The 24,710-nt window shown below is 44.0% G+C and overlaps 1 protein-coding gene across 8 annotated transcripts in view; it reads right to left on the bottom strand.

Moving 5' to 3' along the window:
• Nucleotides 1-24,180, bottom strand: part of KIT (KIT proto-oncogene, receptor tyrosine kinase) — a 90,639-nt gene extending 66,459 nt beyond the window's left edge. For 4 of the 8 annotated variants that reach the window (XM_020910438.2, XM_070458056.1, XM_020910447.2 and 1 more), the window contains exon 1: nt 23,761-23,931. In XM_020910438.2, the coding sequence (XP_020766097.2) occupies nt 23,761-23,827 (67 nt within the window). In that variant the 5' untranslated portion in view covers nt 23,828-23,931. Of the gene's footprint in view, nt 1-23,760; nt 23,932-24,054 lie in introns of those variants that run through there. The other 4 variants (XM_020910422.2, XM_070458055.1, XM_020910413.2 and 1 more) reach the window with 2 other exon arrangements.
• Nucleotides 24,181-24,710: the final 530 nt, after the last annotated feature.

Raw genomic sequence — 24,710 nt, 5'->3', positions numbered from 1 at the left:
AATGAGCTGACTGGAGAAAAGATTTGAAAAATGGAGACAAAAAACTAAGAAAAGGGAGGAGCCAAGATGCTGGAGGAATAGGACGGGGAGACCACTTTCTCTCCTACAAATTCATCGAAAGAACAATTCAACGCGGAGCAAACGTCACAAAACAACTTCTGATCGCTAGCTGAGGACATCAGGCGCCCAGAAAAGCAGCCCATTGTCTTCGAAAGGAGTAGGACAAAATATAAAAGATAAAAAGAGAGACAAAAGAGCTAGGGACGGACCGTCCCGGGAAGGGAGTCTTAATAGAGGAAGTTTCCAATCACCAGGAAACCCTCGCACTGGTGGGTCTGGGTTAAGTTTTTGAATCTCGGAGGGCAACCTAACTGGGAGGAAAAATAAATAAAACCCACAGATTACGTGCCTAAAAGCAACTCCCAGCAGAAAAGTACCCCAGACGCCCGCACCCGCCAGCAACAAGCGGGGGCAGAACGGAGAGGAGCGGGCGGCATTGCTTAGGGTAAGGACCGGGCCTGAGTGCCCTGGGGACAATTGGAGGGAGCTTTTGTGAGTTACCAACTTAAACTGTGGGACAGAAAAAGAGAGAGAGAAAATTAACCGGCCCAAACATACTGCTGGCCGTTCACAGAACAAAGGGACCGAGCAAGTCCGGAGGAGCTAGACGGCTGCGGACCAGCCCAGCCCTGCTGGAGGCAGGAGGCAGGGGGCAGGGGAAAGGGGCAGGCTCGGCCCCAAGGACCGCATCCCCTACTGCACTGCAAGCAGGCCTCCAGTTTCTAACCAAAGACTTCCTGAGATTCTGGATGGTCGACATCCACCAGAAGGGTCGCGGCTAAACTCAAGGCGCACGCACCCCGTGTGCAGAAACTGAGGCTGGGGACTCGGAGGGGAGAAGGCGTGCTGCACCCGGGGAGAGTACGCCCGTCAAGCTCCTGGCTGCCTGAGGCGCTCGGGCGGGGAAGGCAGAAAACGCAGGCGCAGCCGAGTCCTCGCTTTTGTGGAACACCCGAGGGCTGGAACCCGCGCAGCGCAGGGCCCGCTGCATATGGAGCAGCCGGAGCCTGAGCAGCGTAGACGGGGAAAGCAGCGCCAGTCCCTCCCCGCAGCGCGAAGGAACTAGCGAACCTGAAGAAGAGACCACCTCCACCCGCCTGTGGGCGGAAATTAGGCACTGAAGAGACCGGCAAACAGAAGCCAAAGAAACAAAGGGAACCGCTTCAGAAGGGACCAGTGCAACAGATTAAAATCCCTGTAGGTAACACCGACTACACCGGAAGGGGCCTACAGTTATTGAGAAGTGTAAGCTGGAACGAGGAGCTATCTGAAACTGAACCGAACCCACACTGACCGCAACAGCTCCAGAGAAATTCCTAGATCTATTTTTACCTTTTTTTTTTTTAATTAAAAAATTTTTTTCTTTTCTTTTTTTTTCTCTTTTATTTTCTTTTAAAATTCCCTATTACTCCCCCATTACTCCTTAACTTTCATTTTCATTGATTTTTACTATTTTTTTAATTAGGAAAAATTTTTTTTGTTTTTTTTTTCTTTTTCTCTTATTTTCTTTTAAAGTCCTCTATTACTTCTCTACTACTCCTTAATTTTCATTTTCATTTCACTATAACCTTGCAAAAAAAAAAAAAGATGCCCTATTTTTAAAGTGAACTTCATGTATATTTCTAAAATTTTTTTGTTTTTGTTTTTACCTTGTATTTTTAAGAGTTTAACCTCTACTCTAGATTTTTAATCTTTGTTTTTCAGTATTTGATATCAACTTTGGACATTTAAGAATCCAATATTCAGTTCCCATGTTTATTCAGGAGTGTGTTGATTATTCTCTCCCAATCTTGACTCTCCGTTTTCTACCTCAGAACACCTCCATTTCCTCCCTTCCCCTTCTCTTCCCAATCCAATTCTGTGAATCTTCGTGGGTGTCTGGGCTACAGAGAACACTCTGGGAACAGACAACTGCGTAGATCTGTCTCTCTCCTCTTGAGTCCCCCCTTTTCTCCTCCTGCTCATCTCTATCTCCCTCCTCCCTCTCCTCTTCTTCATGTAATTCTGGGTGCACCTCACGGGGGAGAAGCTTTTCACCATTAACCTAGAAGTTTTATTATCAGTGCTGCATAGTTGGAGAAGTCTTGAGATTACTGGAAGAATAAAACTGAAATCCAGAGGCAGGAGACTTAAGCCCAAAACCTGAGAACACCAGAAAACTCCTGACTACATGGAACATTAAGTAATAAGAGACCATCCAAAAGCCTCCATACCTACACTGAAACCAACCACCACCCAAGAGCCAGTAAGTTTCAGAGCAAGACATACCACGCAAATTCTCCAGCAATGCAGGAACATAGCCCTGAGCGTCAACATACAGGCTGCCCGAAGTCACATCTAACACATAGACCCATCTCAAAACTCATTACTGGGCACTCCACTGCACTCCAGAGAGAAGAAATCCAGTTCCACGCACCAGAACACCAACGCAAGCTTCCCTAACCAGGAAACCTTGACAAGCCAATCATCCAACCCCACCCACTGGGTGAAACCTCCACAATAAAAAGGAACCACAGACCTCCAGAATACAAAGAGCCCACTCCAGACACAGCAATCTAAACAAGATGAAAAGGCAGAGAAACACCCAACAGGTAAAGGAACATGAAAAATGCCCACCACGTCAAACAAAAGGAGGAGGAGATAGGGAATCTGCCTGAAAAAGAATTTAGAATAATAATAAAAATGATCCAAAATCTTGAAAACAAAATGGAGTTACAGATAAATAGCCTGGAGACAAAGACTGAGAAGATGCAAGAAATGTATAATAAAGACCTAGAAGAAATAAAAAAGAGTCAATTAAAAATGAATAATGCAATAAATGAGGTCAAAAACACTCTGAAGGGAACCAAGAGTAGAATAACGGAGACAGAAGATAGGACAAGTGAGGTAGAAGATAAAATGGTGGAAATAAATGAAGCAGAGAGGAAAAAAGAAAAAAGAATCAAAAGAAATGAGGACAACCTCAGGGACCTCTGGGACAATGTGAAACGCCCCAACATTCGAATCATAGGAGTCCCAGAAGAAGAAGACAAAAAGAAAGGCCATGAGAAAATCCTCGAGGAGATAATAGCTGAAAATGTCCCTAAAATGGGCAAGGAAATAGCCACCCAAGTCCAAGAAACCCAGAGAGTCCCAAACAGGATAAACCCAAGGCGAAACACCCCAAGACACATATTAATCAAATTAACAAAGATCAAACACAAAGAACAAATATTAAAAGCAGCAAGGGAGAAACAAGAAATAACACACAAAGCGATTCCCATAAGGATAACAGCTGATCTATCAATAGAAACCCTTCAGGCCAGAAGGGAATGGCAAGACATACTTAAAGGAAAGAGAATAACCTACAACCTAGATTACTGTACCCAGCAAGGATCTCATTCAGATATGAAGGAGAATTCAAAAGCTTTACAGACAAGCAAAAGCTGAGAGAATTCAGCACCATCAAACCACCTCTTCAACAAAAGCTAAAGGATCTTCTCTAGACAGGAAACACAGAAAGGTTGTATAAACGTGAACCCAAAACAACAAAGAAAATGGCAGTGGGACCATACCTATCAATAATTTCCTTAAATGTAAATGGGTTGAATGCCCCAACCAAAAGACAAAGACTGGCTGAATGGATACAAAAACAAGACCCCTATATATGCTGTCTACAAGAGACCCACCTCAAAACAAGGAACACATACAGAAAGTGAAGGGCTGGAAAAAAATATTTCACACAAATGGAGACCAAAAGAAAGCAGGAGTCGCAATGCTCATATCAGATAAAATAGACTGTCAAATAAAGGCTGTGAAAAGAGACAAAGGACACTACATAATGATCAAAGGATCAATCCAAGAAGAAGATATAACAATTATAAATATATATGCACCCAACATAGGAGCACCGCAATATGTAAGGCAAACACTAACGAGTATGAAAGAGGAAATTAATAGTAACACAATAATAGTGGGAGACTTTAACACCCCACTCACAACGATGGCTAGATCAACTAAACAGAAAATTAACAAGGAAACACAAACTTTAAATGACACAATGGACCAGCTAGACCTAATTGATATCTATAGGACATTTCACCCCAAAACAATCAACTTCACCTTTTTCTCAAGTGCACACGGAACCTTCTCCAGAATAGATCACATCCTGGGCCATAAATCTAGTCTTGGTAAATTCAAAAAAAATGAAATCATTCCAGTCATCTTTTCTGACCACAGTGCAGTAAGATTAGACTCAATTACAGGAAAAAAATTGTTAAAAATTCAAACATATGGAGGCTAAATAACACGCTTCTGAATAACCAACAAATCATAGAAGAAATCAAGAAAGAAATCAAAATATGCATAGAAATGAATGAAAATAAAAACACAACAACCCAAAACCTATGGGGCACTGTAAAAGCAGTGCTAAGGGGAAGGTTCATAGCATTACAGGCTTACCTCAAGAAACAAGAAAAAAGTCAAATAAATAACCTAACTCTACACCTAAAGCAAGTAGAGAAGGAAGAAATGAAGAACTCCAGGGTTAGAAGAAGGAAAGAAATCTTAAAAATTAGGGCAGAAATAAATGCAAAAGAAACTAAAGAGACCATAGCAAAAATCAACAAAGCTAAAAGCTGGTTTTTTGAAAAAATAAACAAAATTGACAAACCATTAGCAAGACTCATTAAGAAACAAAGGGAGAAGAACCAAATTAACAAAATTAGAAATGAAAATGGAGAGATCACAACAGACAACACAAATACAAAGGATCATAAAAGACTCCTACCAGCAGCTCTATGCCAATAAAATGGACAACTTGGAAGAAATGGACAAATTCTTAGAGAAGTATAACTTTCCAAAACTGAACCAGGAAGAAACAGAAGATCTTAACAGGCCCATCACAAGCAAGGAAATCGAAACTGTAATCAGAAATCTTCCAGCAAACAAAAGCCTAGGACCAGATGGCTTCACAGCTGAATTCTACCAAAAATTTAGAGAAGAGCTAACACCTATCTTACTCAAACTCTTCCAGAAAATTGCAGAAGAAGGTAAACTTCCAAAGTCATTCTATGAGGCCACCATCACCCTAATTCCAAAACCAGACAAAGATGCCACAAAAAAAGAAAACTACAGGTCAATATCACTGATGAACATAGATGCAAAAATCCTTAACAAAATTCTAGCAAACAGAATCCAACAACATATTAAAAAAATCATACACCATGACCAAGTGGGCTTTATCCCAGGAATGCAAGGATTCTTTAATATCTGCAAATCAATCAATGTAATACACCACACTAACAAATTGAAAGATAAAAACCATCTGATTATCTCAATAGATGCAGAAAAAGCCTTTGACAAAATTCAACACCCATTTATGATTAAAACTCTCCAGAAAGCAGGAATAGAAGGAACATACCTCAACATAATAAAAGCTATGTATGACAAACCCACAGCAAGCATTACCCTCAATGGTGAAAAACTGAAAGCATTTCCCTTAAAGTCAGGAACAAGACAAGGGTGCCCACTCTCAGCACTACTATTCAACATAGTTTTGCAAGTTTTGGCCACAGCAATCAGAACAGAAAAAGAAGTAAAAGGAATCCAGATAGGAAAAGAAGAACTGAAACTCTCACTGTTTGCAGATGACATGATCCTCTACATAGAAAACCCTAAAGACTCTACCAGAAAATTACTAGAGCTAATCAATGAATATAGTAAAGTTGCAGGATATAAAATTAACACACAGAAATCCCTTGCATTCCTATACACTAACAATGAGAAAACAGAAAGAGAAATTAAGGAAACAATACAATTCACCATTGCAACAAAAATAATAAAATACTTAGGAGTATATCTACCTAAAGAAACAAAAGACCTATACATAGAAAACTATAAAACACTGATGAAAGAAATCAAAGAGGACACAAACAGATGGAGAAACATACCATGTTCATGGATTGGAAGAATCAATATTGTCAAAATGGCTATACTACCCAAAGCAATCTATAGAGTCAATGCAATCCCTATCAAGCTACCAACGGTATTTTTCACAGAACTAGAACAAATAATTTCACAATTTGTATGGAAATACAAAAAACCTCGAATAGCCAAAGTAATCTTGAGAAAGAAGAGTGGAACTGGAGGAATCAACCTGCCTGACTTCAGACTATACTACAAAGCCACAGTCATCAAGACAGTATGGTACTGGCACAAAGACAGAAATATAGATCAATGGAACAGAATAGAAAGCCCAGAGATAAATCCACGAACCTATGGTCACCTTATCTTCGACAAAGGAGGCAAGGATATACAATGGAAAAAAGACCACCTCTTTAACAAGTGGTGCTGGGAAAACTGGTCAACCACTTGTAAAAGAATGAAACTAGAACACTTTCTAACACCATACACAAAAATAAACTCAAAATGGATTAAAGATCTAAATGTAAGACCAGAAACTATAAAACTCCTCGAGGAGAACAGAGGCAAAACACTCTCCGACATAAATCACAGCAGGATCCTCTATGACCCACCTCCCAGAATATTGGAAATAAAAGCAAAAATAAACAAATGGGACCTAATTAAACTTAAAAGCTTTTGCACAACAAAGGAAACTATGAGCAAGGTGAAAAGACAGCCCTCAGATTGGGAGAAAAGAATAGCAAATGAAGCAACAGACAAAGGATTAACCTCAAAAATATACAAGCAACTCCTACAGCTCAATTCCAGAAAAATAAATGACCCAATCAAAAAATTGGCCAAAGAACTAAACAGACATTTCTCCAAAGAAGACATATAGATAGCTAACAAACACATGAAAAGATGCTCAACATCACTCATTATCAGAGAAATGCAAATCAAAACCACAATGAGGTACCATCACACACCAGTCAGGATGGCTGCTATCCAAAAGTCTACAAGCAATAAATGCTGGAGAGGGTGTGGAGAAAAGGGAACACTCTTACACTGTTGGTGGGAATGCAAACTAGTATAGCCGCGATGGAGAACAGTGTGGAGATTTCTTTAAAAACTGGAAAAAGAACCGCCATATGACCCAGCAACCCCACTTCTGGGCATACACACCGAGGAAACCAGATCTGAAAGAGACACGTGCACCCCAATGTTCATCGCAGCACTGTTTATAATAGCCAGGACATGGAAGCAACCTAGATGCCCATCAGCAGACGAATGGATGAGGAAGCTATGGTACATATACACCATGGAATACTACTCAGCTATTAAAAAGAATTCATTTGAATCAGTTCTAATGAGATGGATGAAACTGGAGCCCATTATACAAAGTGAAGTAAGCCAGAAGGATAAAGAACATTACAGCATACTAACACATATATATGGAATTTAGAAAGATGGTAATGATAACCCTATATGCAAAACAGAAAAAGAGACACACAGGTACAGAACAGACTTGAACTCTGTGGGAGAAGGCGAGGGTGGGATGTTTCGAGAGAATGGCATCGAAACATGTATGTTATCTACGGTGAAACAGATCACCAGCCCAGGTGGGATGCATGAGACAAGTGCTCGGGCCTGGTGCGCTGGGAAGACCCAGAGGGATGGGGTAGAGAGAGGTGGGAGGGGGGATCGGGATGGGGAATACATGTAAATCCATGGCTGATTCGTGTCAGTGCGTGACAAAACTCACTGCAATGTTGTGGAGTGATTGGCCTCCAACTAGTGAGAATAAATGGGAAAAAAAAAAAAAAAACTAAGAAAAATGAAAGAAAAAAAATCACTTCAGAAGTATAGGGTAAATAAAAAGAACACAAGAGCAAATAAAATGAATAATGCCTCAAAAGAAGTTGAAGGAGGAAAATGTTTTGTCAAATTATGAAGATATTAAAAGGATTTGAGAGAAAATGGTCAAAATAAAAGACGGGCAAAGAAGACATAACATACACAAAATGGGAGCTCTAAAAGCCAAGATGAAGAATAGAGTCAACAGCAAAAGCTGCACTGTAGACAAATTTAAATTTATAGTCGAGCCCAGATTCCCTGCATTGTCAGTGGATTCTTTACCATCTGAGCTACCAGGGAAGTAGCACATTATGTCCCCGGGGTGGGGGGAGGGGTTGGAAATCAACCCAGAGCATCTAACACTACAGAACTACTAGACTTCAAAGAATAAAGGTAAAAAACAGTCCTTTGGGTATCTAGACAAATATATCAAGCTAAATACGAGGCAAAGAAAATCAGACTGCCAGCAGACTTTGACAACTCTTTAGGGCAAAAGACAGTATAGTAAAATATTAAAGAACCTTGAGCAAAGAAAAGATGAGCCAAGGATTTATATCAAACAACCTGACTTTTAAGCATAAAAGGCAAAGGCTACAGAAAAGCTTCTGTGAACATAATTCAGGAGCTACTTCCCATGAGTGCTTTCTGAGGTACGTTAGAGAACGAGCTACAGAAAACCAAAATTTCAGGAAAGACAAGACCTAAGCCCTGCTGGCAAGCATTAAATATACATTTACTTGCAAAACTAAGATTAAATGATGATTAAAAAAGGAGATAGCAGAATATGTGACTGCTATATATTGTGATAAAGTAATTTTGGTGCAGTTTCAGAAAAGTTAGGGGATGGAGGAGTATCTGCAAAGCAGAATATGCTTGCTGACTGCCTTATAGATAGTAATTGGGAGTACAAGAATATCTCTTCAAATCCCAAGCTAGGAGAGAAAAGGGAAAGAATAGACTAGTAACTAATTTAAATGTTATTCACAGAAGGCAACCAAATAAGAAATTGGGCCCAGAAAGAGTGAACCAAGAATATTATATAAAGGTATCGGTATAAAGGCAACCATTAGAACAAATGCCAAAAATTTTGCAAGTACTCAACAGTATATCCAAAATAGGGAAAGAAAATAAAATTATAGAAGAACACACCATCTCTATTGATGTTATCTTGTTAAAAAAGAAACCAAAGCTGAGTATAATCATACCTCTATGTGACAAGTTCACAGGAAATTCAGGGAACAGAGCATGTTAAACAGCCCACAGGAATGCAGCAGCAGCATTTGGACTGTGGAAAACTGCACAGGACAAATCCTCAGTTTCTTCAACAGACACTGGGGAAGACAGCCTACAAATTAGAAATGACTTAAAGGCCGCACCAGCCAAGTGACAATGTGGCTCTTGTGTGGATTCTAGCAAAAATTTATATATTCACATATGTTTTCATATTTATTTTCAATAAGGGAAATGTAAATCCTGGATATTCAATGACATTGTGGAACTTCACTGACTTTGAAGGCTGTGACACTGGCATCGTTATGTCCAGAGAAGGGAATCTTTCTATTTTAGAACTACACACTGGAAACATTCAGAAATGAATTTCTACAATGCTTGAGATATGCTTCAAAATAATGGGAGGACAAGGTGGGATGGATTCCCTGGCAGTCCAGTGGTTAGGACACAGGCTTTCACTACCATGGACCAGGGTTCGATTCCTAGTCAGGGAACTAAGGATCCCAACAAGACACATGGCATGGCTAGAAAAGGAAAATAAAATGGGAGGATGAAGTAAGGAAGAAAAACTGGTGCTGATCAACTGCTGAAGCTGGATGATGGGTATATGAGGGTTCGTTACATTTGTCTCCGTGTGTGAGATGGTCCCATAATTATTATATATATGCCTGTGTACATGCTATGCCAATTCAGTCAAGTCTGACTCTTGGTGACCCTACGGACTGTAGCCAACCAGGCTCCTCTGTCCAAAGAATTCTCCAGGCAAGAGTTCTACAGCGGGTTGCCATGCCCTCCAGGGGATCTTCCCGACCGGGGGATAGAACCCACATCTCTTAACATCTCCTTTATCAGCAGGTGGGTTCTTTACCACTAGCACCACCTGTGAAGTCCCAATATATAGACTTAACATTTCTGTGTATTTTAAAGCTATATTTATATAGTTTTTAAAGTTACTGTGAGATCCAATTCCTCCATCTTGAAATAAAATGGCTGCTAGTAAGTTTTCAAATAACCCAGGAAATAGCTGAGAAGTCACAGGCCCCTCTCCTGTTTCCTTCAACCCTTCCCTAGTCAACCAAGAGCAAACTTAAACAAAGTCTAATACATTTAGGCTCTGATGTTCTCACCCCAAACAACAGGTGCTAATGAACGATGATGAAACTGGATTTTTATTTTATTTCTACTCTCAGCTTAGAAACACTAGTCTTCCGTCAAATCTAGACTAAGTGCTTTAAAGCAACTGATTTCGTAATTACTTAAGCGCCCGCACTTGTATACCTAAGGCTGCTGGTTTCATCAGAATTGTTACCTGACACTGTACCAAGCACCTGAGTTCCCACCTTAATGCGGCCATTAAGTAACCACAGCTGTAGTCAGTGGGATGCCTTCTCTTCCACGCAAACACTCCTGAGGGTATCGGTCTTCATCGTGGATTCTTTCCCGAGGATAGACACTGCACCACCTAAGGCAGCGCGAGCCCCACTCCACGCCCAAGAGTGGACAGAGGAAGGACTTCCCTGTCCTGTGTGCCGAGAGCATCCATGCTCACTGTGGGGAGTCCTCGATTTGAAGCCGGAGAGCTTATCACTTCATGGACCTCTGAAAGTTCATCCTAAGGCTCAAATGCCAAGAAGTCATCCTGTCCTCTCATCCAGGCTACCGCAGTAACAGTGGAGTGGAAACACCATGCCCAGCCTGACAACAGCGGCCACACTGTTTTAGCTTCACCACGACCTGCGTGCTTTGTCAGACTCAAAGTGATAAATACAGGTATCGTTAAAAATGGAAGGTGGTCAATCTCGACAAGAAAAAGACGAAAGAATGTGAAAAGGAGGTACAGAGCCTCCCGTCCTTGCAGACAGACTGGAGAGCATTCAGCCTGCCTCCCTGAAGCATCTCTCTCAGCTGTGAAAAACCATTCTGGTCCATTCTGAGAAAAAAATGGTTCCAAACCTACAGAAGGATGACGGACTTTTGGCACATTCAAGACTCCACGAACTCCTGAGAAGTGAAGACATTCCCTGGCATTGTGGACACTTCTGTCACCCACTTTGGTACATCCTTCATCAGTACAGTCTCATACCTGCTAGAGAGGCTGAAGTCACATGCCAAGCTGGGACGCTGGGATGTGCTCAGCCCTTTGAGGGCACCACAGAGGCAGACAGGACTCAAGAGACAAAACATCTCACAAGTCCCCTCCGGAGTTGCCGCGACCCTGTTCCCTCCCCACTCCCATCTCTCTCCATTTTGCCTCCTCTGGCCCCACCTTCCCTGTGACCCCCAACCCTCGGAGAAATCTTGCCTTTCTTTACTTCCTTCTTTAATTGACCCTAATGCAAAATAGAAATATATCTAAATAAAGCTGCTTTCTCACTAAGAGACCCTAGACTTTTTCTTTCTTCTGGGCTCTTTGTAAACCGGGGCTCATGAAAGGAAAAGAATTCACTAGAACATAAGCCCCAAAAGGACAAGGATCTTTGCCTCCTCATGGCTATGCCCCGCCACAGCATCAATAAATATTTGTAAACAAATCTCTAAATTCCTGGTACATGTAGGGTCCATTGAAAAGATACTGAAGGAACGAAGAGAATGAAGCTGTAAACCTTAAGCACTGTAGCTTTATGCCCAGAGCTGCGGATCCAAGATTCCCCACCTGCACCTGCCTGGACTGTGCCCACCTGCCCGGACTGTGCCCACCTGCCTGGACCGTGCCCACCTGCCTGGCTTGTGTCCACCTGCCTGGACTGTGCCCACCTGCCTGGACTGTGCCCACCTGCCTGGACTGTGCCCACCTGCCTGGATTGTGCTCACCTGCCTGGACTGTGCCCACCTACCTGGCTTGTGCTCACCTACCTCACTGCAGGCTGCTCACTACCATAGCACTTTCGGCATCCTGGCCAGCCTCTCCTTAGAAGGCACTCATTCTGAAACTACAGTGATCATTTAAAATAATATCCCTTGAAAATGCTGGAATGGAAATTAGGCTACACATTCAGATCTCCTTAAAAAATTCATAAACCCTTCTACATATGCTAGTTTATTTTAAAAGGCTGGAAAGAAGGGTCCTTTTTCATGATAAAGTGAGCTAGAAACTTGCCTACAATTTCCCTGTAGTAAATATACTAACTATTCTAAAATAATGAGAAAAACATTTAAACATCCCAATTAACTGTTTTCAAGTGGTGATTCTAATGACGTATTTTTAAAGAAAGGATCCTAGTTTAATTTAACTAATGACGAAAAGCCTAAAGCCTGTGCGGTTTTACCAGGGTGTTTCTTGAGATGAAAATCTTCCATCAGCCGTTAAAAAAGAAATCTACACTGTGAAGAACATGATGGAAACACATTTTTTAACATTTTACAAACTATAAAACACACTTTAAAAGGAGCCACAGTCTTTCCAAGTAGAATAATTCTCAATTTTTTAAGCCATTTTAGTCTTGTTTTCTTTAAAACATGTCCTAGCCAAGTAGAAAAACAGCCAAAAGCCACACAAAACCACTAATATTTTCCCCAGAAGTCAAATCTACATTAGATCCGTTTCTATAAATACTTCCCTTTCAATAAAACAGAGACATCAAACAATTACCAAACCTGATAACGCCTCCTTTGTTCAAACCCTGCAAAGCAATTCCTCTGCTAAATCTGCATAGGCCATTATATTTAACTTACTGGCAGCCCTGATTGTTTTCAAGAATTTTAAAACTTTGAAATAATCTGAGTCACCTGGGGTAAAACCAAATGTTTTTGCTTCACTAAAGAACTTAAGAGATACAAAGGAAAAAGTAAGAACTTCTCCTCTTTTCATTTACCCTATTATTTTTTAATCGATTAGGTCAAGTACAAGGCATTCCCTGGAAAATACCATCACTCACATCTTTATCTCAAATCATAGTTCCACCTCTCACAAACAGCTACCTCCTCCTGGAGGATCACTGCTTTGGAAAGGGCAGTAACCAGCACCCCTCATTACCTTTGGAGACCTAAAGAAAGCAGGAGTCGCAATACTTATATCAGATAAAATAGACTTCAAAATAAAGGCTGTGAAAAGAGACAAAGAAGGACACTACATAATGATCAAAGGATCAATCCAAGAAGATATAACAATTATATATGCACCCAACATAGGAGCACCGCAATATGTAAGGCAAATGCTAACAAGAATGAAGGGGGAATTAACAATAACACAGTAATAGTGGGAAGACTTTAATACCCCACTCACACCTATGGATAGATCAACTAAACAGAAAATTAACAAGGAAACACAAACTTTAAATGACACAATGGTCCAGCTAGACCTAATTGATAACTATAGGACATTTCGCCCCAAAACAATCAATTTCACCTTTTTCTCAAGTGCACATGGAACCTTCTCCAGAATAGATCACATCCTGAGCCATTAATCTAGCCTTGGTAAATTCAAAAAAATTTAATACGTTCTTAATACAGGACTAGGGAACCCAGAGCAGATCAGAATTCTTTTCAAGCCTTGAGGGTTTTACTTGCTGCTGGGGATTTTTTTGTTTGCTAAACAAATGAATTTATGCATACTTATGCATAAATTTATGTTACATACCTGAGTTACCATTATAATAAATATTTAAAATTTGTTAAGACTCAAAGATTACCTCTTGCTACTACCAGATGTTGAGCATACAAAACCTGTGATCTTGGCTGGGGGCGGGGATGGGTAGGTAGGAAGGCAGGGGAGGGTAATCAGCTCTGGACTTAAAAGCAACTCCAAGTACACATCCGTGGACCTACTCTGGATGCGCACGGTGCAGACTCTGTGTGTGTGTGTGTGTGTGTGTGTACACACGTGCACATGCGCACGTGCGTGCACTGGGCATAGTGTATATGTGTGTTAGTTGCTCAGCAGACTGTGTGTGTGTGTGTGTATGTGCACACGTGGACGAGCGTGCACTGGGCATAGTGTATATGTGTGTGTTAGTTGCTCAGTTGTGTCTGACTCTTTGCGACTCCAGGCTCCTCTGTCCATGGGATCCTCCAGGCAAGAATACTGGAGTGGGTTGCCATTTCCTCCTCCAGGGGAATCTTCCCAACCCAGGGATTGAACCCAAATCTCTCAGTCTCCTGCATTGGCAGGCACGTTCTTTACTACTAGCGCCACCTAGGAAGCCCACAATATATGTAATACCATGCAAAAGTGAGATCTACACTCTTCCTAAAATTACTTCTCTGAGTGAGCACCTCCTTGACCAGATGACACTTATAAAAATCTCATCACATATGGCATTATAGGAAATACTGCAATTACCGAAGAAAAATCCAGATGCCCTAAAACTTATCCTCTCTCATATTCTGTTAGTCTCCACAGAGATCGTTTTCTACGGGAGTCTTTCAGCTAGCTGCCACCCTCTGCTTCCACTGTTCACACCCTGACCAATCGCCCCACTTCAAGGTTTAACTTGGTTTCCAAATCTTCCTTGCAATCAGCCATTCTACCTGAGCCCAATGCGATACAATATGTGTCTTACTTAGCTTCTGAACCTGAACTGTTCTTTAAGTCTTATTATAAATTTTACTACATTAGCATCTACCTAGCACTGTTTCCATAGATTCCCGTTTCCTTCAAGGCAGGAAATCACATCTCAGAAATCTTTATGCATGACGACATGACAGGTGAAATGATGTAATCAACTAGAGACTGCTGAATTGCAGTTCCATTTCTACCACCTTCTCCTGCTGGATGGTCGGCTGATTTAACTGCCATTGAACCATGACCACCAAATGACCAAAGGGAAGGGGCAGATGTGAAGGGATGTGAGAATGCTGGGCAGGCCCCAGAGCAAACAGTGCATCCCTGAGTAATCAAGGGGAAAGGGCTTCCTTCATCCTTACAGACCCCAGCCTGTGTGCAGCCTGACTGACTGTGTCTCAGAATCACCAGTCGGTGGGGCAATCACAGAGCACAGCCATTCTTAGGTCAGGGCTAATTATGGCTGAGCATAGATTACTCTAGACCTCCAACTTCCTTGTTTTTATTCTGCCCCTCAGCTTAAGCTATGGCACTGTACAATTCATTCTGTGGTTATTTTCACCATCCCCACCTCCAATACAGCAATCAATAACCCAGGTTTAGGTGCAACTTCCTTATTGGCCACCTTCAATATAACCCAAAATTGCAAAGATCCTGTTAGTCCACCCAGAATTGACGAGAAACACTCCACTCCACAGCCACAGCAGTGAAGAGAGAAAAGGGGCTGGTTATTTTATTTAGCAAAGAGTTCAGGTAGGCCCCTACACAGTCATCATACCAACTGGGGGGCGCAGGACCTAACCATGTAAAGACGAAAATTACTTACTTGGCTTCTGTCACACCTGCAGCCAAGACCCTATAACTAGTTCTGGTAACACAATAAAGTCAAAGGATTTCAACCCTTCCAATCAAAGGATTTTCCACATAAACAAAAAAACCTAACTTCCCTTCTGGGGCAATTCAAACTAGTCTTATTTAGTCACATTCTTCACTCATGTTCTGCAGATATTTGAACACTGTCATTCACTAAACCTCCCTTCACCTTATCTTCTTCAGGCTTAATAAATCCAATTTCTTTAAGTTGCTTTCAAAGGGCCTATTTCCCAAAGCTTTAATCAACTCTATATCCTCTTCTATACCTAAAACATCCATTTTATTCTCTGAGAAAACCAATAAACATACTTATTTAATGGTCTAATGCAGAGAATAAATGCAGAATTATCTTCCTGTCATCAATTTCTTTTCAGGAAAAGTTACTTTTCATTACATGACTGGTACACAACACATAATTCTTTCTAATCCCAAAATCCTACTGTAACATTACAGAGCCATGTTCTGTTGACCTTTGGAGTTTAAGTTTTGTTTTTCACTTGAACCTGACCCTAAGAATTTCATTTATAGCTATCGTAGTTTCTGTGAAATTGAGTTTCAAGAAAATGCAGCCTGTAAGTAACCAAAAAACAAACATAGCATCACATGCCCTCTTTCAAAAGGGCTCATCCTCTTAGCTTTATTTCTGTTAATTCCATAGCACCCCCAGTTCTGTTACCACACCCACAGTAACTCCTGTTCCCCCTCCTCACTATCTCATCAGTGACTGGCAAATCCAAGATGCCTGTAAGTTGGCCAAGTGAATTAACCAAATCCGACACCTTTATCTTCCCCTTATATCTAAAGTGTTTCTCCTTCTCTCCAGAGCATGCACCCCAACACCCAAGTGCTCAGTTTTTCATCCAAAGACCATCTAATCATCTAAAGAGTGTGACCGATGGACCCCTGTCCAGCTCCCCCTAACATATAATACTCAAAGGCTTAACCCCATTCTAACAGAGGCTCAGAAACTTTCTTAGATATTTGTACACCCATGTTCATAACAGCATTCTTCACAACAGCCAAAAGGGAGAAGCCAAGTGTTCACTGATGGATGAATGGATAAACTGTGGTAGACACGTACGTGTACAGGCACTGCCTTCCTTAAAAAGAAGGAAATTCCAGTGTACATCACCACATGGTGGTTTAGTCACCAAGTCATGTCTGACTCTTGCAACCCCATGGATTGTAGCCTACCAGGCCCCTCTGTCCATGGAATTCTCCAGGCAAGAATACTGGAGTGGGTTGCCATTTCCTTCTGCAAGGGATCTTCCCAACCCAGGAACTGAACTAGGCAGATTCTTTACTGACTGAGCTACAAGGGAAGCCCTGAAACATGAAGACAGTATGCTAAATGAAATAAGCCAGTCACAAAGACAAGAGCTGAATGATTTCTCTTATGTGAGGTTCATAGAGTGTCACAATCATACAGACAGAAAGTAGAATGATGGTTGCCAGGAGCTGACGGGCTGTTTCATGGGTTGAGTGCGCTAGGTTTTTATAAGATGGAAGTGTTCGATCTTAAATAAAAATGTGAAGATAATACCACTGAGCTGTGCACCAAAGAATGTTCATGATGGTAAACTTCATGTGTATTTTACTAAAACTTAAACACACACACACACTCCTTAGTTTCAGCTGCCCACAGCAAGGGGGTGCCCAAGTTCTCGGAGCTGGGTGGGGAGTGTGCCCCAGGACAAAACGGTGAAGCAGACAGCCCGGGACTGGCGAGCAAAGCTGGGAGGGCCACTGCTGGGTCAAGTCTACGACAGCCTTGACTACAAAAGCATTTTGCAGAATCTGGACCAAACCCAACACTAAAACAACCCTCCCCCACCAATGATCCTTGAGGCTAACCGAAGTTCTCCTTTCCAGCCTCTTCCCTCCAATTCCTTACCCCTAGTCCTAACATGAATTGAATCTTCAAATAAGATCCTAATCTCTTGCTCCCTCTTTCAGGAGTTTTTTCCCAATACAAGCCTCACCTACAGACACTCTGCCCTCCTTTAAAGTGTAGATCTTAGTGTCAAATATTATCTCCCATATGGACACTTTTACTGATCCCTGATCTCTATCACATGCCCACCAAGATGTAAACTCCTCTCCTTTGAAATACTGCCTGGGTACTCTGCACTTATGACACCAAATTCTACTTTGAATTGATGGTTCTGCTCTCACTTTATTCCTCCACAGCCCAGGAGTCCACACGTACAGTACCTGCAGGACCAAAGCAAAGGGATTGGTCATCCTTTGCTAAACTGAATCTGAAATGCTGACTGAGCAGAGCTCTATACACGTGCTAGAGAAGAGGCGAGAGTCTATACTGGCTGAGCACTGCTGTGTGTCCAGTGGTGGGGGCAATGGACAAGCCCAGCCTGGTCCTTCAACAGCTAGAGAGAAGAACCTCGTACAGTCACGGAGGAGCCCCTCCCTCTCAAGGTTTTCAATGCCACTTTACAAGGCATAGGTTCAGGGACCCTCTGTGAGCTACACTTATTATTCACAGTGAGAAAATGGCCATCTACAGAACTTCCCCTCCTAAACTTTTATCCAGAAAGCTGCACCCCCTTTTGTAGAAAGCAGCTACGAATAAGGTTAAACATAGAACCAGGGAGAGAACACAACGCTAACTGAATCTTAAAACAAACAAAAAACAAAACAGACATTAAATGGATTAGCTTCAGGACTTCCCTGGGGGTCCAGTGGTGAAGACTCCATGCTTTCACTGCAGAGGGTGCAGGTTCCATCTCTGGTCAGGGAACTAAGATCCCGCATACCTCTCCATGAGGTCAAAAAATATATATAAAAGTAAAACAATTACAATAAATGGATAAACTTCATCTTGATCTGGGATTCCCTGGTGGCTCAGATGGTAAAGAATTTGCCTGCAATGCAGGAGACTCGGGTTCGATCCCTGGGTCGGGAAGATTCCTTAGAGAAAGGAATGGCAACCCACTGCAGTATTCCTGCCCCATTCCAGTATTTCTGGAGAATTCCATGGATAGAGGAGCCTGGTGGGCTACAGACCATGGGGTCGCAAGAATTGGACCTGACTAAAGTGACTAACACTAACTAACTCGTCTTGATTAATACCAAGACAAACCCCTCTATGTAACCTGGTTTTAAACCATTTCTAAATTTCTTTCCCAAGAGACAAAGCTGAAAAAGAAACATTAAAATCAGCCTGATGGTGGAGTTCCCATGCTTTCCCTGTAAGGGACGCTATGCAAAATGAGTTTTGTGCATAATCTAATTTTCTCCTTCCAGTAGCCCTATGCCATCATTCCCATTTTACGGGTGAGGAAATGAAGCTTGAGCGAGGTGAAGGGTCTCATCCCAAGTCACAGAGCTGGCAAGAGGTAGAACTAGATTTAAAAAAAAAAAAAAGAACTGGATAAAAACCCAGCTTGTCAATTTCAGAGCCCAAGCTCTTAACTGGGATGCCACATGCCCTGAATAGCAATTTCGCATAAACTTTAAAGTTCAAAAAAGCCTTAAAAACATAGCTGTCAGAAAGGTATGCAGCCAAAGATATCTAGCAAAATCATTTCATAACTAAAAGGTAAGCACTAAGGCTAACACATAAGATGAATGGAAAAAATTAGGAGCGATAAATATTTTCACTGGAGAAATCTGGGTTTTTTTCCTCCTGAGAAAAAAATAGTCCAAGATCTGTTCAATATCTAAGACTAGTGATTCCCAACTGTTATGTCAAAAGCTATGTAAAATTCAAGACAAAAATTAAAGTTTATTTCGTTTTAAAAATTGTCGAAAATCTGTTGGTATCTGCATGCAAGGGTTATAAAGAGAAATAGTCAAATGCTACACACTTATGAAGTTTCTTCATTTGTTAGGTGGCTATCCCCATCCCAGAACCTACACCAAGTATTTTTACAAGAATTTGTTTCTAATCTTTAAAGTAATCATATTAGAGAAGGCATTAATTACATTTTATGGATAGCAATAATTTCTAATTTATAGATTATAATTATGTATTAAACTTGACATGTATTGAGCCTGTACCATGAGTGTGCCAGGCATCACCATGCTAAAAACTTTATATGTAGCCACATACTTACTGACACAGAGAGGTTAAGTAATTTTCCCAACATCACACAGCTAAAACTAGGATGAAAGAGGGAAGCTCACAAGAGTAAGCAATTCGTTCCAAGGTCACAAAGCTGTCAGTCATGGAGTCAGCAGACTAAGACAAGGCTGTCTTTCATTCCTTAGGCCTGTGAGCCTTCCACCAGGTACCTGCAATATCCCACCTGTGCTCACTGGAGCCCAAGGCTAAATGCCTAAAAGCCTCACTGGTAGTAGAGAGGGACTGTCTAGAGCAACAGGAAGAGCTGAGGTCCCATGTAAAGAGGCAATTTTCAGTTCTTCAAGAGAATTGAGAGATCTAGATTTTTATACAAGTTCTCCATATTTTAAATACTTCCCCAGTGTTTTCCAAAAACAGCATCATGTGAGCCAAACAAAACACATCCAAGTAAGGGCTATCAGTTTACAATTAAGTGTCTGAAGTAAAAAATGGGCTATCTCAAGTCCAAAATGTCAGAAACCAGAGCTGCTAAGCCAGGCTTATTCATAAGTCCTCTCTACTTTCAACAATGATTTATACTGAATTCGCTCTATATTCAAACTTTTACCTCTGGTAACTCCGTTGAAGGCCCTCTTCACTCTGGATTTACAGCCATGAAAATATCTATTCAAGTTAGAGACCACGTGTGAAATTTTGCATGCCTAAGGTTTCTTCAAATGTCTTTCAGTGCCTGTTTTTAAAAAGACACCAAACACGAACACAGTAACATTTAGCACACTTCCCTAGCCTGTCGGCTGTTAAACTAAATTCATTCTGGAAAATACCGCTGCAGCCTTGACCATTGCCTTGAGGGGTTCCCGCATTGCAGTCCAGCTTCAAGAATTCCGCTCAGGACACCACGGCTCATTTCCTGGTATCCTTTAATCAGCTGGGGAGACTTCAGGAAATGAGTCAAAATCCTAAGACCAACTTTTAGCGGCTGTCAACAACAGCAGCAAAATCCATCACCACAACATCTGTACATAAACGTGCTCCAAGGGAAGCCCACAGAATAACTTGGCACACCATTTGTTTGGGAGAGAGAAAGATTTTGGGTGGTGAACTGCGTTATAACTCACGGTGCTCATCCAGGGTAAATGGCCAATGGTGTTATCCATCGCTGGGGGTTTTCTCTCTCACAAGTTCACCACAAGTATACAATGCAAAGACCACTTTTTTCTTATATACAGTGGGGATGGAAAAGAATTTCAACTAACTTGCATCATCATTTTAGAGATAGCGCGTCTTCATTTTGGAGGGATTCTAACTGGAACAGGGCAGTTCCCATCTAAAGCCCTCAAGCTGTGTCATTCGGTCTCTGTTCATGGCACTCTCCAGGCAGGAACACTGGAGTGGGTGCCCTCCTACCCAGCGGCCAAAGGGGAGCTATCATATATACATATCATACATACCCCTGGGGAGCCTCAGTGAATGACTCCCCCTTCGACGAAACTTCCCTCAAATTGAGAACTCTAGTTCAGACACCCTGTGACGGGCAATTCAAGCTCTTTTTTCACCAACATTGGGAAGGTAATAATCTTGGCCAGCCTATATTCCCAGAACCTCCAACAATGCCAGGCATACAATATGTAATAGTTTCAAATAAATCTCACTTTATAACCGATTGAGAAATCATGTGAAAGTATATACACCTGGGCAGGTGGGGCCACTCTCAGGCTTCACCACTGATTATTGTGGGAACTGGCTTGTTCTCAGCCAGTTTCTCCAGCTTTGATATGGGTGGTAACAGGACTACCTCCAGGGCTTATCGAGAGGACTGGAAATTTCAGGCAATGGACCCCAGAACAGGATCTGGCACTAATATGAAATTTAAGGTACACTAGAAAAACGTGTTGCACACAGCATGAGTGATTTATAAAGTCTTAAGGAAAAAAATGTGTGGATGGGCGGGAGAGACCAGAGAGGGCATAAATGAATTATCTGGGTTTCCTGTATAAGACCGTCATGTTATTTCCAGCAGGATAATAATCCAGAATGTTCTGCGTCCAGCTGCTGAGAATGACTCCAGCCTCACATCTGCAGGAACGAGGACAGGGTATGATTCACTATTCCTTGCAGGTTCATCCTGCTGGGTACAGGAGTTGTAAACATTGCAAGGGCTGGGGGGGGGGGGGGGGGGCGGAAATGGAGGATCCTGCAGAGTGGGCACCTCCTAACCCTCAAAGGGAAACTGTAGGCAAGCATGTGGATTGGAGAGAACACACACCTTGCTGCTTTAACCAGAGTCAGACGAGTAGGGTACCACCAAGGAGTCTCTGTGATCAGGAGAGGCACTGGAATGTCAAGGAGGCGGGAAGGATTCAGGGAAAGAGTTAAGAAGAAGTATAGAGTCTGTGCTCACGACACTGAAAGAGGAGAATTTGGGACCCAAAGGATCCTTCATGGTGCAGACCCCTCACTACCCTGTGGAGGACCGTGTGCTCCCCTGAATTTAAGGGACTGGCACAATGGCAGGCAGCCCATAAAAGCTGAGAAAAGAATCGGAAAGGCAGCACGAGCTTTTGTCACTACATCACACTGCCCCCCAGGAGCCAGACCTTAAAATCCCCTTTGCCAAAACATTCTCTAGGATGGAGCAGGCTAATTCTGAGGAAGAAGGAAGCTATTCATTTAATTTTCTAAAAAATGGAAACAGCCGGTGTGATGGTTCTCGTGCCCCCATCGGGTCCAGTGCACATGTCTTAAATGAAATTAAAATATCAAGGCACCAAGATGTAAGGGACCAAACATCTCATTTGAAGCTTAGTCAGTCAAATGAGCCACCGGAATCCGGCCACTCGTTCATGATCCTTCCTACCTCTCTTCCCCACAGGAAAGCCCTCACAATGCCTTAAGATTTTCTGCGAAAACTAACCAGCAGTCAGAAAACGGACGAGACAGCTCCGCAATAGTTGATAGCGATGCTTCTTCTGGAGCCCCTGAATTCCAGTTCAGACTCACTTTCTACCCTAACATCATCAAGTTAGCCTTACGGGTTTAAAAAAAAAAAAAAAATGACGTGGGAAATAGCAGAGCTTCAGGGGGTTAGCTAGACGACTTGCACTCGCTTGCGCACCAGCGACACCCAGAAAAAGGGGGCAGGAATGTGATTGAGGGCTTCCAGGAGCCTGCAAATCCTCCTCCTCCACCTGAAGACCCACGTTCCCGCGCAGATATAACCGATTTTCACAAGAGCTTTAAAATTTAAGTAAGATTTGCGGAAAGTTCCATTCCGTCTCCCAGCCCCCACCTCGGGCAGCCGTTAAGTCAGTCACGCGAGAGGGTGTGTTGCGATTCTCAATATTCCCAAGGGAAACGGACCTGCGATTGGAGGTCGCAGACACCGAGTGAGGGGCTGGCAGAGCCCCGTCAGCCTGGCCGGGCACTGGCCGGGCGTGGGCGGCGGCCGGGGTCGGGGACCGCAATGTCTGGGCGCGCCATCCCGGTCTCCCCCGGGAGCAGGCAGCAAACGCAGCCACCAGCCGCTCCGAGGCGCGTTGCAGGAAAGAAACGGCACGCGGCAGAAAGGGGCGAGCCTTGGGCACGGGATGTACAAAAGCAAAGTCTGCAACCTAGCGGCTGCTTTCCACACCCCTGCCCAAGTTGTCTCCGGAGCCGCACCTCCAGGTTCGCGGCCACAGAGCCGCACGCTCCCCACTGCTGAAAGCAAAACCGGGGGACCCGAGGACGCCGCAGCCTTCGACTCCGGTCCAGCGTGGCGCCTGGAGCAGAGGAGGCAGCGGGTGCGTCCCCAGCTCTGGGGCACAAAGAGCGCCGCGGCTTGGAAAGCAGCCGCTGCAGAGCAAAGAAAAGGCTCTCCTCCAACTTCGCCCTCGGCGCGGCGGAGAACCAGTGGGCCGGTTCTCACGCACAACTTTTAACAAAAGGAAGCAACGGCCGCGCCTCGGCCGGCGGAGATAACGCGCTGCGTGAGAACTCCCTCGCCGCCCGCCTCTGACCCCGCTCAGCTCGCCCTCCTCACAAAAGCAGCCCTGAACTCACACGCAGCCCGCTGCCCTCAGCCTTCCTGGAAGACCCGCAGCTCAGCGCCCCCCCCCCCCCCCCCCCCCCCCCGGCTGCGGAGGGCTCCCGGCGCAGGTGAGCAGGGCAGGGCGCAGGAGAGTCCCGGGGCCGCCCCGAATCTTCCCGAGGCCGAAACGCACCGCAGCAGAGGGGCCGGCAGCCCCCTCTCCCCAGCCACCCAACGTATTCGGACCCTCACGGGGCACAGCTGCGCCGCGGGGGCGCGGTCCGAGTACCCGCAGCGCCCTCCCACCTGTCTGGACGCGGAGCAGGAGCAGCAGAACGAAGAGGAAATCCCAGGCGCCGCGAGCGCCTCTCATCGCGGTGGCTGCGCTGGGACCGGAGCTCTGTTCCACGTTCCGGCTCTCGCCCGAGTGCCGCGAGCGCGGCAAAGCCGAGCCCCCAGAGCCGCGAGCGCCGAGCCGCGGCCCCTCCTCCCAGCGCCCTCCCCCTGCGCGACGGCCACGCCCCTTCTGCGCGCCCCTCCTCGCCTCCCCTCCCTCCCTCCCTCCGGCCTGGGTCTCGCTCCCTGGCGGCGGCGTCTGACCCCTGTTCCTGCGAGGTGCTGATCCCGGGGGACTGAGCCCGCGGAGAGTGGTTGGGCACGTCGGCCCTCGCCCCGCGCTCACGACCCCAGAGCCCATACATCTCTCCACCTCTCCTCCCCGGTGATGTTCCCGGACGAGAGTGGTGTTGCCCGCCGCGCGCTTTGTGAAGCTGGGCACCGCGCGCACATCAGGGGATCGGCCCGCCACCTGGCAGATGCTCCCCAGACAATAAAGGTCCGCCACCGCCCCTCGAGCAAGCTCCCGAGGGCGGAGGCCGGACGCCGCTGATGGTGGAGGGGCGCGGGGAACAGGAATTTGGGGGGAGCGGAATTGGGCCCCGACATTCTTTATTCCTGTTGTTCGAGGGGACCAAGCGTGGCGCCAGGAGCTGCGGTAGAAGGCTGAGCCCAGGCGTAGGTAATTTTTAAAGCTGTTTCTGCACCTGCTCCTCGACCTGTAAAAGCACCGTTGGTTTCTATTGGACGGCTTGGCCGCTGCCGAGACCTTTCTGGAGACTGGGGCTTTGGGGTAGGGAGGGGCCTTGTGAAGTTTACTCTGCGAGCTCGAGTTTTTAAACCCATTTGCGCCAAAGTTCTTGTACTAAAAGCCCTCTGAGCGTCTTTTTTTTTCCCCCCCTTGTACTGTTTCTGTGCCT

This window comes from Odocoileus virginianus, chromosome 29 (assembly GCF_023699985.2).
Source record: "Odocoileus virginianus isolate 20LAN1187 ecotype Illinois chromosome 29, Ovbor_1.2, whole genome shotgun sequence".
Lineage (NCBI taxonomy): Eukaryota > Metazoa > Chordata > Mammalia > Artiodactyla > Cervidae > Odocoileus > Odocoileus virginianus.
The sequence above is the reverse complement of the archived record's forward strand: the minus strand, read 5'-3'. Positions and strand labels throughout refer to the sequence as shown.